Raw genomic sequence first — 17079 nt, forward strand, 5'->3', positions numbered from 1 at the left:
AGAATTTTTTGAGGATGTAACTAGTAGAGTGGGTAGGGTCGAACCAGTGGATGTGTTGTATCTGGACTTTCAGAAGGCTTTCGACAAGGTCCCACATAAGAGATTAGTATACAAACTTAAAGCACATGGTATTGGGGGTTCAGTATTGATGTGGATAGAGAACTGACTGGCAAACAGGAAGCAAAGAGTAGGAGTAAACGGGTCCTTTTCACAATGGCAGGCAGTGACTAGTGGGGTACCGCAAGGCTCAGTGCTGGGACCCCAGCTATTTACAATATATATTAATAATCTGGACGAGGGAATTGAAGGCAACATCTCCAAGTTTGCGGATGACAAGCAAGGGGGCAGTGTTAGCTGTGAGGAGGATGCTAGGAGACTGCAAGGTGACTTGGATAGGCTGGGTGAGTTGGGCAAATGTTTGGCAGATGCAGTATAATGTGGATAAATGTGAGGTTATCCACTTTGGTGGTAAAAACAGGAAAGCAGACTATTATCTAAATGGTGGCCGATTAGGAAAAGGGGAGATGCAGCGAGCCCTGAGTGTCATGGTACACCAGTCATTGAAAGTAGGCATGCAGGTGCAGCAGGCTGTGAAGAAAGCGAATGGTATGTTAGCTTTCATTACAAAAGGATTTGAGTATAGGAGCAGGGAGGGTCAAATCTGAGGAAGGACATTATTGCCATAGAGGGAGTGCAGAGAAGGTTCACCAGACCGGGATGCCAGGACTCATATGAAGAAAGACTGGATAGACTCGGCTTGTACTCGCTAGATTTTGGAGATTGAGGGGGGATCTTATAGAAACTTACAAAATTCTTAAGGGGTTGGACAGGCTAGATGCAGGAAGATTGTTCCCGATGTTGGGGAAGTCCAGGACAAGGGGTCACAGCTTAAGGATAAGGGGCAATCCTTTTAGACCGAGATGAGAAGAAAAATGTTCACACAGAGAGTGGTGAATCTCTGGAATTCTCTGCCACAGAGGGTAGTTGAGGCCAGTTCATTGGCTATATTTAAGAGTTGGATGTGGCCCTTGTGGCTAGGGGATCAGGGGATACGGAGAGAAGGCAGGTACGGGATACTGAGTTGGATGATCAACTATGATCATATTGAATGGCGTTGCAGGCTCGAAGGGCCGAATGGCCTACTCCTGCACCTATTTTCTATGTTTCAATGTTTTTTAACAGTTGCAGCTTGTGAAGCTAGAGGAAGAAATGTAAATGGCAGGAGAGTAGGAGGGGAGAAACTAGGGGGGCTCAGAGTCAAGGGGACGTGAAAGGGGAAAGGGGGGTGTTCAGGTCATCTCGTTGTTGGTATATTTTCCCCTTACATTCAACCTCCCAAAGTGCAACACCTCACACTTGCTCAGATTAAACTCCATCTGCCCTTTCTCTGCCCATTCTGTAGTTGTTCTATATCCCACTGTATAATTTGACAGCTTTCATCACTGCATCACCTTGGCTCCGGAGGCTGTGGATGATGTGTGGGACACAAATGCATCACGGGATGGATCTCGGCGGTCGGCACAGCAGAGCCGGGCTCCCACGCTGACATCTCTGCAGCGCTCGGACTCGCTCACCCAGAGCTGGTGATTCACTGCAGCCCTGAGGATGTTAGAGAGATTCCAGCCTTCAGTGAGGGTCGGGCAAGGGCCATCAATGTGAGATTGTTTAGCTTTGTTTAGTCAGAGCTCCAGCATGAGCAGTGTTTCATTTCATTAAACATTTCTCAAACAGCTGGAGTGGGATTTAAACAAATCTGCTGTCAGATTTGAGTGCTGATGTTTCTCAGAAACCACTTCTATTTGTTATATTCATCATGTGATTGGAATTGGTCACGCTGCCCTACACACTAATGAAATCTCCATGACATCTCAGCCCCAGGGATTAAATCAGAACTTAAACCAAGGCTGAAAGTCACAATTGGGCAACATTATTAAAATATCTTTCCCGCCACTAAGTCCTGAAAGAGCTTGTTGATTCAGTCAGTCAGCTGAGGAGAGACTTGGGTAATTGCTCCCACCTCGGGAGAGAAACGCCACAATCAGGAACCAAAACCATCTCTGCAGTTTTTCTCTCTAAACCATTCCTATCCAAATGTATTTTACATGTTGTTATAGTGCCTGCCTCAACTACCTCCTCCAGCAGCGTGTTCCATACACCCATCACCCTCTGTGTGGAAAAGTTACTCCTCAGGTTCCTCTTACATCTGTCCTCTCTCACATTAAACCTATGTCCTCTGGTTCTTGATTCCCTGACACTGGGTAAAATATTCTGTGCCTTTCCCCTATTTACTCCATCATGATTTTATACACCTCCATAAAATCACACCTCCTCCTCATCCACTGCATGGAATAAAGTCTTAGTCTGTCCAAGCACTCCCTATAGCTCAGGCACTCAAGTCCTGACAACATCCTCATTCATCTCCTCTGCAATCTTAACAACATATTTCCTATAACACATGCCAAAAACTGAACACAATACTCACACTTATCTGCATCTAGGTACTTCATAAACATTTGCTCCACATATTCATATTTTGTCCCTCTCATCTTAAAGCAATGTCCTCCAATCCTCGACATTTCCACCCAAGGAACATAATGTTCTTGTCACCCTATCTGTGCCTCTCATGATTTTATCAACTTGTATCAGGCCTCCACTCAGTTTCTGACGTTCCAGAGAAAACAATCCAAGTCTGTCCGAGCTCTCCTCTAACTAATATCCTTGAATCCCGGCAACATTCTGGTAAACCTCCTCTGCACCCTCTCCAAAACCCCCACACCCTTCCTGTAATAGGTTGACCAGAACTGCACACAATACTCCACGTTCAGCTGAAGCAAACTTTTATAAAGCTGCATCATGACTTGCACTCAATGCCCTGACCCATGACGGCAATCCTGCCTACTCATGTTTCTCTCAATGTGTTCCTGGTTCCCTACCAGATGAAGGTGCTACCATGATGCCTTTGGATTCAGACCCAGTGATGATGGTGATTTATTTCCAAACCAAGGTGGCATGGGTTTGGAGAGAGACCGGACAACAGAGGTGTTCCCTCGTCTATCGTGATGGTGCAGATTATGGATTGAGGTGAAGCCGCCAAATAACTCTGAGGAATAACTGCATACATTCTATGTGGTGCAAGTCGTCAATCAGGGTTTGGAGAAACAGACCTGACATCCAACAGAGGTCTAAATGTGTCCTGCCTCAACCTTCTGGCAGCTGGTTCTTGTGTTGATTGAGGTAGTGGTGCACCCAGGTGAGTGAAGAGTTTGCTGTTACCTCTCTGATCCCTGCTTTGGTTAAAATTACTTTCCTTCATGTAATTATTCCCCGTTATTATTTTGCTTGGAGTCTACTCACACAGCACGGAAACAGGCCCTTTGGCTAGGTATGTTACAAAACCTACCTGAATCGTCATTGGGAATCTGCCCAAAGCCATGTCCGCGATTTTGGCGCTGTTTGGAGGGGGCGGGTTTAAAACGCGATTTTTACTAGGCTGTTCTAATCGCAGATGTTCAGCCTAGTAAATCATTAACGAAAAATCGCTGCAAGACCCGGTCGCAAAAGCTATTATTAGTTTTATAGGCCTCGAATACTCGTTCCAGCCCCAGGGTTTATAAAGCAAACAATTAAAGGTATGTACCTTATTTTTACATTAAATGGGGCATGTATCTGTTTTCTGTAGCGAGTAATTTGGGCTTTTAATCCCGTTGTTATCCAGCGCGATGTGAACGTTCTAAACCAGTAACCCACTAGAAAACCGATTTAAATGGGCATTTATTTACAGCAATTGAACACTAAATTCCTTCCATTTGGCCTATAAATTAATGTAAATTAGATATAAAAATCATGTTATATTTGTCAACACAGGCTATTTAAGAAATGGATAGATGTCTGGCAGCTGGTTCTTTTTAGTATTTAGTTGCTTGAGGTAAACTTTATAGGAGCACCCAGGTGAGTGAAGAGTTTGAGTTTATACTTTATAATCTCTACTTTTTTTCTAAAATTGAAAAATTGAGGAAAAACAACGTGTACAGTTATTGGTTGCAGTCTGAGGAGTATGATGATGCTACTGATTATGATATGCCAATCTACCAGCTGATCCTGACTTGGTCTTTGGTTAAAATTGTAATTACTTTCCTATCCATAATGTTAAATATTAAAGTTCTGATCTTGAGAATATCCCGTTTTTGAATTTTCAAGCTTGGAGTCTACTCACTGTTACAGCACGGAAATTAGGCCCTAATTATGGCCCAACCATGTCCCAAGTAAGATTGTTTTATATTTTTTCAGAATGCTTCAATCATGGTGAAAATTTCATTCAGTTCACACTTAGAAAGTCCGGGCACTATGCCATATCCAGCTTTTTTGTAATGTCCAAACCTAGGGAACGCTAATTTCCGTCCATGTCCATAACTTTTTAATACTCGTCCAGAGTGAAATTGGTGTCAAATTAAACATGGGAGATTTTTAAAATGAACATTGCACCGACCAACATGGTTTTCCAGAATAATCCCTCCAAACCTGGATGGTGTTTACAGAGATTAAAATGAACCTGCTGGTTGTAGGGGGGGGGGGGGGGGGGGGGGTGGTGAGGTGTGCCTCCACCTCGGTAGCACTGATGTGGCGGCAGCGGAATATCGAGTGCGATTAGGGTTTGGTTTAGGGGTTGGGGTTAGGGTTGGGGTAAGGCGCGGCCACAGTCCCGGACACCACCGCCACAGTCCCGGCCACCACCACCACAGCCAGACAACCGGCTACACAAAGAAGCTGAAATGAGTCAGGGTGAGTGATGAGACGATGTCACGTTTACCGATTGATGACACATGGCTGAGCTACAAATGTCACCGTTCCTATGAGCTCATCAGCGGCGATTGAAATCATTAATTATCGCCGCCGCCGCCTCACGTCACCATGGTTTAAATTGTCTCCCCTGTCCCACACTCTCACGTCTAGTTATTGTAGCTTGTCAGGTCCAGAGGACTTTCACTCCAGGACTCATTTAATTAGTTTTTACTCCTTATGTTGTTGACTTGTTGACTGATTGACCCGAGCGAGGAGCGCGTCCATGAAGAGCCGCCGAGGAGGCAGAGAGCGGAGAGCCGGCTCCAGGGCGCCGGGGAGCGGGCAGGAGAGCTGTCCTTCACACGGTGGCCACCCCTACACCCGCCCGGCCGCTCCACCCCGGCCCAACATACAGCCCCCGGTACCCAGGCACTGGACTGCCGCCAAGCTGAAGGCAGAGCTCACCGCCCTGCAGGTCCCTATCCCGCACAACTATAAGCAACGTCAACTATACACACTCTTCATCAACTCGACCAGAGCCTCGGGGTTAGCACACGACCCTGCTTTAGTTGAAAATCAGATCCATTCTCTAGATGCCATCGCCTCCCGCGTGTTCCCGCCTGCTCCAGCCTCAAACACCGCGGCCAACAGCCCTGCACCCGACCTGGCTCTGGACTCAAGCGCTACTTCTGTAAGTTCAGGCCGTGCCTCTTCACGCTGAGGCCATTCGGCAGCTCCACTGCCTACGCGGGACAACATCCCTCACCCTCCGTGGCCTCTCGTAGATTGATACAGCGTGGAAACAGACCATTCGGCAAAACTTGCCAACACCGACCAATATGTCCCATCCACCTGCCTGCGTTTGGTACATATCCCTGTAAATCTGTCCTATCCATGTACCTGTCTAGATGTTTCAATGAATGAATGAATAGTTTATAGTCACATGTGACAAGTCACAGTGAAATTCTCTGCTTGAATGTCCAAAGTATTCAAACAGCCGCCATATAAAGAGTGCTTACAAAGTGACTTCTTATATGTTGCAATAGTCCCTGCCTCAACTTGTACTACCTCATCTTGTTTTCAGATTACTTCTAAAGCATTTCCCCTCTTCCAGTCTTTCCCTTTCCTTGTCTCCTCTCACACAAAGCTATTTTTCATTGTTATTTCTTGCTCAGAGCACCATAAGGGAGCCAAACAAAGCTAAAGATAGCCAGGCAATAGAACATATAACCAGACTTGCAAAAAGCCTGAAAACATTAGACAGGGTGATTGTACACAAGGCCAAACAGGAAACATATTCAGGTAAATTATTGACAAAATAGTGGGTAAATGACTTGGTGACGTTACACAATAACACAGTATTAGTTCACATCGACCTGTGTCACTATGAACTTGTATTATATCAAGTGAAGCCAATTAGCAAAATCGCTGTCTCATCTTACCCAATCTTCAGTAAAAATGAAATTACACAAATCTTTTCTGACTTTACTTTCTCTGCTGAATGCTATCCCTTCCTGTTTTACTCCGACAGCAGAATATCAGGCTAGATTATACGTGCATTGCGGGATGGGGAACAGCAGTTAGTGTTGAAGAGGAGGAAACATTAAGAAGAGCTTGTTTATCTGCTTTCATTAGGTTTACTGGCTCATTAAATGAAACAAAATAATACATAGATTACACAGAACAGTAGCATTCAGGAACAGGCCATTCAGCCCACAGTGTCGGTGTTGTACATGATGCCTGTACATGATCCCGCTGATTAACAGAGACCTGCCCTCCATCCTCACAGGACATAGTATGCTCGAATCATACATGCGTGAACGTGTATATCATGTGTGAACGTGTATATCATGTGTGAACGTGTATATCATGAATGTGTATGTATATATGTATATGTATACGTGTATGTATCCGTGTATATGTATACATGTATATGCATATGTATATTTGTGCGGTTGCATAAGTTTATCTGTATATTATGTATACATATGTATGTGTACCTGGATGTCTATCATGGTGTGTGTGCCCAGAATCATGCCTGATCAGCAGGGTCACCACTACAGGGCTTTGTTCATGCTTTATGTCGGAATGGGGGATTGAGTCAGGAATCTGCTCAAAGCTTCCTGATGATGGGAATCTGTCTGTATTTGTGTCAGGGACTCATAGTCATACAGCATGGAAACAGGCCCTTCGGCCCAACCTGCCCATGCTGACCAAATTGTCCCTTCCACACTTGTCCCTCCTACCTTTCTCATATCCCTCCAAACCTGTCCTATCCATGTACCTGTCTAAAATGTATTTTAAATGTTGCAATACTACCTGCCTCAACTATCTCCTCTGGCAGCTAGTTCCATTACACACCATCCTTTGTGTGGAAAAGTTAACCCTCAGATTCCTATTAAATTTATTCCCTCTGGTATTAATTAAACCTATGTCCTCTAGTCCTCGATTCACCTACTCTGGGCAAGAGTGTGCATCTTCCTAATCTATTCCTGTCATGATTCTGTACACCTCATCTTCCTGCTCCCCAATCAATAGCCTGCTCAACCTCTCCCTATTGCTCAGGCCCTCGAGTCCTGGAAACATCCTCATGAATCTTCTGGTAAACAAGATATTTCCTGCAACAGATACAATACTCTTACCAATGTCTTGGACAACTGCAGCATAACACTACAAATTCTGTACTCAATACTCTGACTGAAAAAGGCCAATAGGTGGAAAGTCTTGGCCACCGCAACTACCTGTGAAGCCACTTTCAAAGAACTTTCATTTACAGCTGTTTAAGAGGGAACTACAGATGCTGGAAAATCGAAGGTAGACAAAAAAGATGGAGAACCTCAGCAGGTGCAGCAGCATCTATGGAGTGAAGGAAATAGGCAACGTTTCGAGTTGAGACCCTTCTTCAGACTGCATCACCCGCTGGGTTTCAGCTTTTTTGTCTACTTTCATCTACAGTGTCCTCGGTTTAATATCTCAACCGATAATGGTGTACGACTGGTGGCGTTTGCAAGACAACATTTACAGGAAATGCCCGTGACAATAAATAGCGCAGGACTTCCTTTGTGATGCCACTTGTCGGCATGGCCTACTTGGACACACAATAACATTATAGAAATACTACTGAAGGTTTAAAAAATAAAATGTATTAACTAGATTAAGCGGTCAGGCCCGTAAACATCTTATGTATCAGAAAGAACTGCAATGCTGGTTTAAATTGAAGATAGACAGAGTGCTGGAGTAACTCAGCGGGTCAGGCAGCATCTGTGGATAGAACATGGATAGGTGACGTTTCTGGTTGGGATGCTTCTACAGACTGATTGTGGTGGGTGGGGGGGGGGGGGCAAGAGAAATCTGGAAGAGAGGCAGAGTCGGGATAAAGTCAGGAAGTGACAGGTCGATGCAGGTGAGGAGACAAAGGCCAGAGATGAAAAGACTAAAGGAGTGAGATAAAAATTGAAGAGGCATGCTATGCAAAGCCAGTCGAAGGATTAAAGGTGGAAGGGGTCAGAGAGAGGGAAAATGGGAGGCATGGAAGGGAGTGGATAAAAAGGGTGAGGGGGATTGTTTGCAGGTTAGTCACATAAAATTGGAAAATTCAGTGTTCATACCGCTGAGCTGTAAGCTATCCAAGCGGAACATGAGGTGCTGTTCCTCCCGTTTGCTTGTGGCCTCGCTCTGGCAGTGGACGAGGCCCAGGACAGGAAGGTCAGTGTGGTGATGGGAGGGAAGTTGAAGAGTTTGGCAACCAGGAGATCCAGCACACCTTGGCAGTCATCGTGGATAACTTTAATCTACATATAGATAGGGCCAACCAAATTGGTAGCATAATTATCGTAACAATAATCATACTTCATTAGCACGGTATGTTTTGCAACATATGAGGAATTTGATTTGCCATACAGTCATACCAATAAAAAGCATCAAAACACACAAAAAACATCTTAACATAAACATCCACCACAGTGACGTCTCCACATTCCTCACTGTGATGGAAGGTGAATGAAAAGTATGAGACAGGAATTGGTTAGGATAGACGGGCAAATTATACTTAAAGGGTTGACGGTGGAGATGCAATGGTGAAGATTTAAAGACCGCATGGATGAACTCCAGAAATTGTTTCTCTTGTCTGGCGAAAAAATAAAACGGGGATAGCGGCTCAACTGTGGCTAACGAGGGAAATTAGGGATAGTGTTAAATCCAAGGAAAAGGCATTTAAACTGGCCAGAGGAAGTAGCAATCTGGAGGACTGGGAGAAATTTAGAACTCAACAGAGGAGGACAAAGGGGTTAATTAAGAGGGGGAAAATAGGGCATGAAAGAAAACTTCACTGAGGAAGACACAAACAATCTCCCAGAAATACTAGGGGACCGAGGATCTAGTGGGAGGGAGGAACTGAAGGGAATCCACATTAGTCAGGAAATGGTGTTGGGTAAACTCTTAGGACTGAAGGCAGATAAATCCCCAGGGCCTGATGCTCTGCATCCCAGAGTACTCAAGGAGGTGGCCCTAGAAATCATGGATGCTTTGGTGATCATTTTCCAATGTTCTCTCGACTCTAGATCAGTTCCTGTGGACTGGAGGGTAGCCAATGTAACCCCACTGTTTAAGAAAGGAGGGAGAGAGAAAACAGGAGAGAGAATTATGGACCAGTTAGCCTTACATCGGTAGTGGGGAGGATGCTCGAGTCGATTGTTAAAGATGTTATAGCAGCGCATTTAGAAAGCAGTGACAGGATTGGTCAAAGTCAGCATGGAGTTATGAAGGGGAAATCATGCTTGACTAATCTTCTGGAATTTCTGAGGATGTAACAGGTAGAATGGATAAGGGAGAGCCAGTGGATGTAGTGTATCTGGACTTTCAAAAAGCCTTTGACAAGATCCCACACAAGAGATTAGTGTGCAAAATTAGAGTGCGTGGTATTGGGGGTACGGTATTGACATGGATAGAGAACTGGTTGGCAGACAGGAAGCAAAGAGTAGGAATTAACGGGTCCTTTTCAGAATGACAGGCAGTGACTAGTGGGGTGCTATAAGGCTCGGTGCTGAGACCCCAGTTATTTACAATATATATTAACGATTTAGACGAGGGAATTAAACATACTTTAACATCTGCAAGTTTGGTGGAAGTGTGAGCTGCGATAACGATGCTATGAGGCTCCAGGGTGACTTAGACAGGTTGAGCGAGTGGGCAGAAGCATTGCAGATGCAGTATAATGTGGATAAATGTGAGGTTATCCACTTTGGTGACAAGAACAGGAAAGCAGTTCTGAATGGTGTCAGATTAGGAAATGGGGAGGTGCAACGAGACCTGGGTGTCCTTGTACACCAGTCACTGAAAGTAATCATGCATGTACAGCAGGCAGTGAAGAAAGCTAATGGCATGTTGGCCTTCATTGCGAGTTGATTTGAGTTTTGGAGCAAGGAGGTCCTACTGCTGTTGTACAGGGCCCTGGTGAAACCGCACCTGGAATATTGTGTGCAATTTTGGTCTGATGAAAGAATTGGTCGACTGGGCTTGTATTCACTTGGATTTTGAAGAATGAGAGTGGATCTTATAGAAGCATATACAATTCTTAAAGGATTGGCCAGGCTCGATGCAGGAAAAATGTTCCTGGTGTTGGGGGAGTCCAGAACCAGTGGTCTCAGTTTAAGAATAAGGGGTGGGCCATTTTGGACTAAGATGAGGAAAATCTTTTTCACCCAGAGAGTTGTGAATCTGTGGAATTCTATGCTATAGAATGCAGTGGAGGCCAATCCACTGGAGGTTTTGAAGAGAGAGTTAGATGTAGCTCTTGGGGCTAAAGTAATCAAGGGATATGGGGAAAAAGCAGGAATGGGCAACTGATTTTAGATTATTAGCCATGATCATATTGAATTGTGGTGCTGGCTCAAAGTGCCGAATGGCCTTCTCCTGCACCTATTTTTCTATGTTTCTATGTTTGGCAGACCGATGCATTAATAGGTGTGGTCTTGCTGGTGTAAATGAAGTGTATGTATTGAACGGAGACTTGCGAACAGAGAGGAAGGCCTCACCTGTCACTGTGATTTGTCCACAGAAGAGGCAGTGCCTAGAGCAGAGCTTTCCATTCTCACCTGTACATTATGTTCTAAACAATCATTATGTTACATGAATCTCATTTATAAATTGCTTTTGGGCACTAGGTTAGATAGCAACAGGATTAACATTTGACCTTCGAAAAATCCTTCAGCAATTTAATTGACTTGGTTTGTGATTTGTGAATGTTACTGTTGAAAGTGAGGCATGATTGGTTTCATGTTACGATGCATGACTTTCAAGGTGGTAGTTTCACTTGTGTGCTGAACATCAGCTGCAGTCTCAGTCCTCATTGACGTGTCTTAGTTACGTTCTTGTTCTGGAGCCCGCCACTTTCTTATCCCCACATTTACTCTGGGGGGCAAGTTTCTCATACTGAGGGTGGTTGATGTATGGATAGAGCTCAAGGAGGACATAGTTCAGGCAGCTACGATAACAACATTTAACAGATATTTAGACAGGCACATGGACATGACTGGTTTAGAGGGATATGGGCCAAATGCGGGGAGGTGGGATTAGTGTAGATGGGGCACCTTGGTCAACGTGGACGTTGGGCCCTTTTATTATCAGATTCAAAAGGATCTCCTTGAGGCATCTTCAATGTATATTGGGAGCAAGATGGAAGTTTGGGGAAAGAACAGGAACAAAGGAGGGAATGGATGCCAGGAGTCAGAGGATGTGGGCGAGGTACTGAATCAGTACTTGGTATCAGTATTCAGCAAGGAGAGCATATGCAATTGGTGGGGTCACGGAGGGATATGGTGACTTTCTAGGGCATAACTTTCTAGGGCATATTAAATGTCAGGAGGTGGTGAGTGTCTTGAAATATATTGAGGTGGATATGTCCTGAAGTTCTGATGGGATTTATCCCATGAAACCATGAGGTTTAAAGTCTGAAGAAGGGTTTAGACCCAAAACATCATCTATTCCTTTTCTCCAGAGATGCTGTCTGACTCACTAAATTTTGTGACTTTCTATTTTAGAAACAATAGAGGAGATGGCTGGGACCTATATCTCCTGTCTAGCCATAGGTAAAGTCCCAGATGATTGGAGAATACTGAATGTTAAGGGCCCGTCCCACTGGCAGTCACCTGAAAAAACTACAATGGCGACTGTCAGAGTGGAACACACACACGCTCGCACGCATGCACGCACAGACACACACACACACACACACACACACACACACACACACACACACACACACACACACACACACACACACACACACACACACACACACACACACACACACACACACACAGCAAAGGCAGGCGCCAGGGAAAGCGGGGAGAGCGCTGTCTGCAATTCACACAGTGCAAAGCCAAGCTGATACAGACAATACACCACGATGAACAGGAAGGTTAAAGATGGCTAGCACAGTGTACAGTAAGTCCTTTAAAAGAGGGGGTAAGAAGGGGGGAGAAGGGAAAAGAAGGAGGGAAGAAGGGAAGGAAGAAGGAGTGGAGACACATTTCAGAAGCCAGACAACTTTTATTAAGCCAGTGATACACGGCTGTGAAGTTCGGCGGACATTTAACATTACCGGTCGGTTATCCTTGGTTCTGAAAACTCGTACTTACGTTTTCTTTTCCCTAATGAGCCAATGAAAATGACCGATCAGCAAAGGCGATTAACTAAAAATACCTACGATTACCTCGACTACCTACAACCTACATGGCAACCCCACTACAACTGCACCTATGACTACAGGATTATCAATTTTCTCCATGGCGACCAATTTTTGGTCGCAGAAAAATTTTCAACATGTTGAAAAATTTGCAGCCACCATACTGAGGCTGAGACTAATTCCCAGAATGCGGGAACTCCTCGCGACCATGAAGGAGACTCACCAGAGACCACCAACGACATGTGGCGACCATGTGGCGAGCGCAGAGTCTCCTGCACTCACACAAAAAGCCACCTTATTGGGACAGGCCCATTATTCCTGTTTCCAAGGGGAATCATTTACATTAAATAATGTTAAATGATGACTACCATTTGCTCTCCCTCCACAACATGCTAACAGCGACCTGTGTGGTACAATGTCCAATGTATAGTTAGAGTTAGTTAACTGTCTTTAACTACAGTTTTGTTCTATTGTAGGCAGAAATTCAAGATCAAAACAGCACCTCAACTTCCTCTGATCTTCAAAGATAAGACAGGCAATGCCACCTCTTTGATGGGAATGTACCTGCAGCAATCACATTAAAGACTTTTATACTCAATGCATGCAGGCTTCCAAGCTGTTTATGTCAACTGCAAAGTTAATTTATTCATTTGTCAAAGTGCAAGTGAATATGCCTCTCAAATATAATTTAGATAATTTAAAGACACAAGGAATTGCAGGCACTGGTTTACAACAGAAGACACAAAATGCTGGAGGAACTCAGCGGGTCAGGCAGCATCTGTGGAGAATACGGATAGGTGATGTTTCACAGAGTGCTGGAGTAACTCAGTGGGTCAGTGATGGAAAAAATTATGTAACTATTTCCTTGTGTATTCTATCTGTGTCTGCACAAGATTGTTTACCGAAACTGCCTAGGGCACAAGTAATTGACAGGTCTCAGTCAAGAGATTAAGATTCTGTCACAGAACTTGCAGAACGACTAATCTTGGTACCAAACATTCCACTTTCCACTGTGTAATATTCCACAGCTAAATGTTATATCCTTTGAATTCTGAGTGTCCTTGTTCATTACCATTTGTCTGGATGCTTTTTGTCTAAATCAATGTATAAAAGAGATGGTTTTCAGCGTTAGCTCAGAGAAGACTCCCACAGACACTTGGGCTCAGAGTGGACTCTCGGTGTGGAGCGGGTGAGCCCTCGCTGGGGCTCGCTGGAGGGGAGCGCTCTGTTTCGCTGGCCCGCGGCAGCCGGCAGCCTGAAACCGCGGTCTGCAGAGTTCCAGCTGGCGTGGTGTCTGCAGCCCGGGATCCCTCGTGGGGGACCTGGGGGAAGAAGAAGCCACCACTGCCGGCCCGCGTCCAACTTCTACCGCGGGCCTGGCATGGACTTACCATCACCCCAGGAGGGGAACTTCGACACCCGGCCCTGCGGTCTACGGTGCTTCTGGCTGCGGCGCGGCGGGGACTTTAAATCTTCGACCGCCGGCCTGTGGCCTACACCATCCTGAAGCCGCAGTCTCTGGTGGGGAAGAGCCAACTATGGACTGGCTCTGGACTCTGGTCCTGTCCACGGGGGGGAATGGAGGAGGACTGGCCAATTTTTGTGCCTTCCACCACAGTGATGGATGCTGTAGTGGATGTTTGTGTTAAATTTTTATTGTGTATTGTGTGTTCTTTCTCACTGTATCGCTGCTGACATATTCATTTCACTTACACTTTATGTGCAATGTGACGAATAAACCCGTATTGTATTGTATTGTATTGTATTGTTGCTCTGTGTGACTCTCTGTCTCACAATAAAGTTCGTTCAGTTTCTACCTCTGTTTTTGTAATAGTCTTTGTTGGAAAATTTCTAACAGTCAGGCAGCATCTGTGGAGAACATGGATAGGTGACGTTTCACAGATTGCTGGAGTAACTCAGCGGGTCAGGCAGCATCTGTGGAGAACATGGATAGGTGACGTTTCACAGAGTGCTGGAGTAACTCAGCGGGTCAGGCAGCATCTGTGGAGAACATGGATAGGTGACGTTTCACAGAGTTAACTCAGCGGGTCAGGCAGCATGCTGGAGTAGGTGACTCACAGAGTGGGAGTAACTCAGTCAGGCAGCATCTGTGGAGAACATGGATAGGTGACCTTTCACAGAATGCTGGAGTAACTCAGCGGGTCAGGCAGCATCTGTGGAGAACATGGATAGGTGACGTTTCACAGAGTGCTGGAGTAACTCAGTGGGTCAGGCAGCATCTGTGGAGAACATGGATAGGTGACCATTTGGGTCATGACCCTTCTTCCACCTCAATGTAGGATGCTAAACAACAGTTGGGATGTTTTAATCCAGCAAGATGCAGGACAGAACGCCACAGGAGATCATTCTTCCCTGTGACTGTCAAACTTTACAACTCCTCCCCCACCTGTCGTGGGGTAGACTGAGACTAACTGACTCCTCCTACACAAGGTACAATTTACAGAATAGACAATAGGTGCAGGAGTAGACCATTCAGCCCTTCGAGCCAGCACCGCCATTCAATGTGATCATGGCTGATCATATCCAATCAGTATTCAAGAAGGAACTGCAGATGCTGGAAAACCGAAGGTACACAAAAATGCTGGAGAAACTCAGCGGGTGCAGCAGGATCTATTGATCGAAGGAAATAGGTGACGTTTCGGGCCGAAACCCTTCTTCAGACTGATAGGGGGTGGGGGGAGAGTGGGGGGGGGAGGGAAGGAAAAAGGGGGGAGGGGGCGCCCGTGGGTGGGGGGATGGGAGGAGACAGCTCGAGGGTTAAGGAAGGGGAGGAGACAGCAAGGGCTAGCAAAATTGGGAGAATTCAATTTTCATGCCTGCCGGACGCAGGCTACCCTGGCGGAATATGAGGTTCTGTTCCTCCAATTTCCGGTGTTGCTCACTCTGGCAATGGAGGAGACCCAGGACAGAGAGGTCAGATTGGGAATGGGAGGGGGAGTTGAAGTGCTGAGCCACCGGGAGTTCAGGTAGGTTCTTGCGGTCTGAGCGGAGGTGTTCGGCGAAACGATCGTCCAACCTCCGCTTAGTCTCACCGATGTAAATCAGCTGGCATCTAGAGCAGCGGATGCAGTAGATGAGGTTGGAGGAGATACAGGTGAACCTTTGTCGCACCTGGGACGACTGCTTGGGTCCTTGAATGGAGTCGAGGGGGAGGTGAAGGGACAGGTGTTACATTTCTTGTGGTTGCAACGGAAAGTGCCCGGGGAGGGGGTGGTATGGGAGGGAAGGGAAGAATTGACAAGGGAGTTGCGGAGGGAGCGGTCTTTGCGGAAGACAGACATGGGGGGGAGATGGGAAGATGTGGCGAGTGGTGGGGTCACGTTGGAGGTGGCGAGGACATTTCCGATGCCCTGTTGTGGAAATGGCCTCGCTCTTCCCCTCCTCCACCATAGATGAGACTCGCACCAGGGTCTCGTCCATACCCCGCAACACTGCTTTCTCTCCCCATCCCCGCACTCGCAACAAGGGCAGAGTCCCCCTAGTCCTCACCTTTCACCCCACCAGCCGGCAAATACAACAAATAATCCTCCGCCATTTCCGCCACCTCCAACGTGACCCCACCACTCGCCACATCTTCCCACATCCCCCATGTCTGCCTTCCGCAAAGACCACTCCCTCCGCAACTCCCTTGTCAATTCTTCTCTTCCCTCCCGTACCACCACCTCCCTGGGCACTTTCCGTTGCAACCGCAAGAAATGCAACCCCTGTCCCTTTACCTCCCCCCTCGACTCCATTCAAGGACCCAAGCAGTTGTTCCAGGTGCGACAAAGGTTCACCTGTATCTCCTCCAACTTAATCTACTGCATCCGCTGCTCTAGATGCCAGCTGATTTACATTGGTGTGGCTAAGCGAGGTTGGGCGATCGTTTCGCCGAACACCTCCGCTCAGTCCGCAAGAACCTACCTGAACTCCCGGTGGCTCAGCACTTCAACTCCCTCTCCCATTCCCAATCTGACCTCTCTGTCCTGGGTCTCGTCCATTGCCAGAGTGAGCAACACCGGAAATTGGAGGAACAGCACCTCATATTCCGCCTGGGTAGCCTGCGTCCGGCGGGAGTGAACATTGAATTCTCCCAATTTTGCTAGCCCTTGCTGTCTCCTCCCCTTCATTAACCCTCGAGCTGGCTCCTCCCATCCCCCCGCCCTTGGGCTCCTCCTCCTCCCTTTTTCCTTCCTTCTCCCCCCCCCCCCACCCCCTATCAGTCTGAAGAAGAGTTTCCGCCCGAAACGTCACCTATTTCCTTCGCTCCATAGATGCTGCTGCACCCGCTGAGTTTCTCCAGCATTTTTGTGTATCTCCAATCAGTACCCCATTCCTGCCTTCTCCCCATATCCCCTGACTCCCTTATCTTTAAGAGCCATATCTAGTTCTCTCTTGAAAGCATCCAGAGAACCAGCCTCCATCACCCTCTGAGACAGAGTATTCCACAGACTCACAAATCTCTGTGTCAAAAAGTGTTTCCTCATCTCCGTTCTAAATGGCTTACCCCTTATTCTTAAACTGTGGCCCCTAGTTCTGGCAGAACAATTTCCTTCCTGGGATAAGTAAATTTCTATTGTGTCATATCGTAAAAGTGTGCTGACAAGAGTCCAGGA

General features: G+C 46.3%; 1 protein-coding gene across 1 annotated transcript; it reads left to right on the forward strand.

Annotated features, from left to right (window-relative positions):
• Positions 1-4863: 4863 nt before the first annotated feature.
• On the forward strand, positions 4864-14495 carry LOC129694330 (phosphatidylinositol 3,4,5-trisphosphate 5-phosphatase 2-like). The gene is made up of 2 exons (XM_055631033.1): positions 4864-5470; positions 12940-14495. The coding sequence occupies exons 1-2, from the start codon at positions 5063-5065 to the stop codon at positions 12991-12993; spliced, it is 462 nt and encodes a 153-aa protein (XP_055487008.1). The 5' UTR covers positions 4864-5062; the 3' UTR covers positions 12994-14495.
• The last annotated feature ends 2584 nt before the right edge of the window (positions 14496-17079 follow it).

The sequence above is a fragment of the Leucoraja erinacea genome, unplaced genomic scaffold (genome assembly GCF_028641065.1).
Source record: "Leucoraja erinacea ecotype New England unplaced genomic scaffold, Leri_hhj_1 Leri_627S, whole genome shotgun sequence".
Lineage (NCBI taxonomy): Eukaryota > Metazoa > Chordata > Chondrichthyes > Rajiformes > Rajidae > Leucoraja > Leucoraja erinaceus.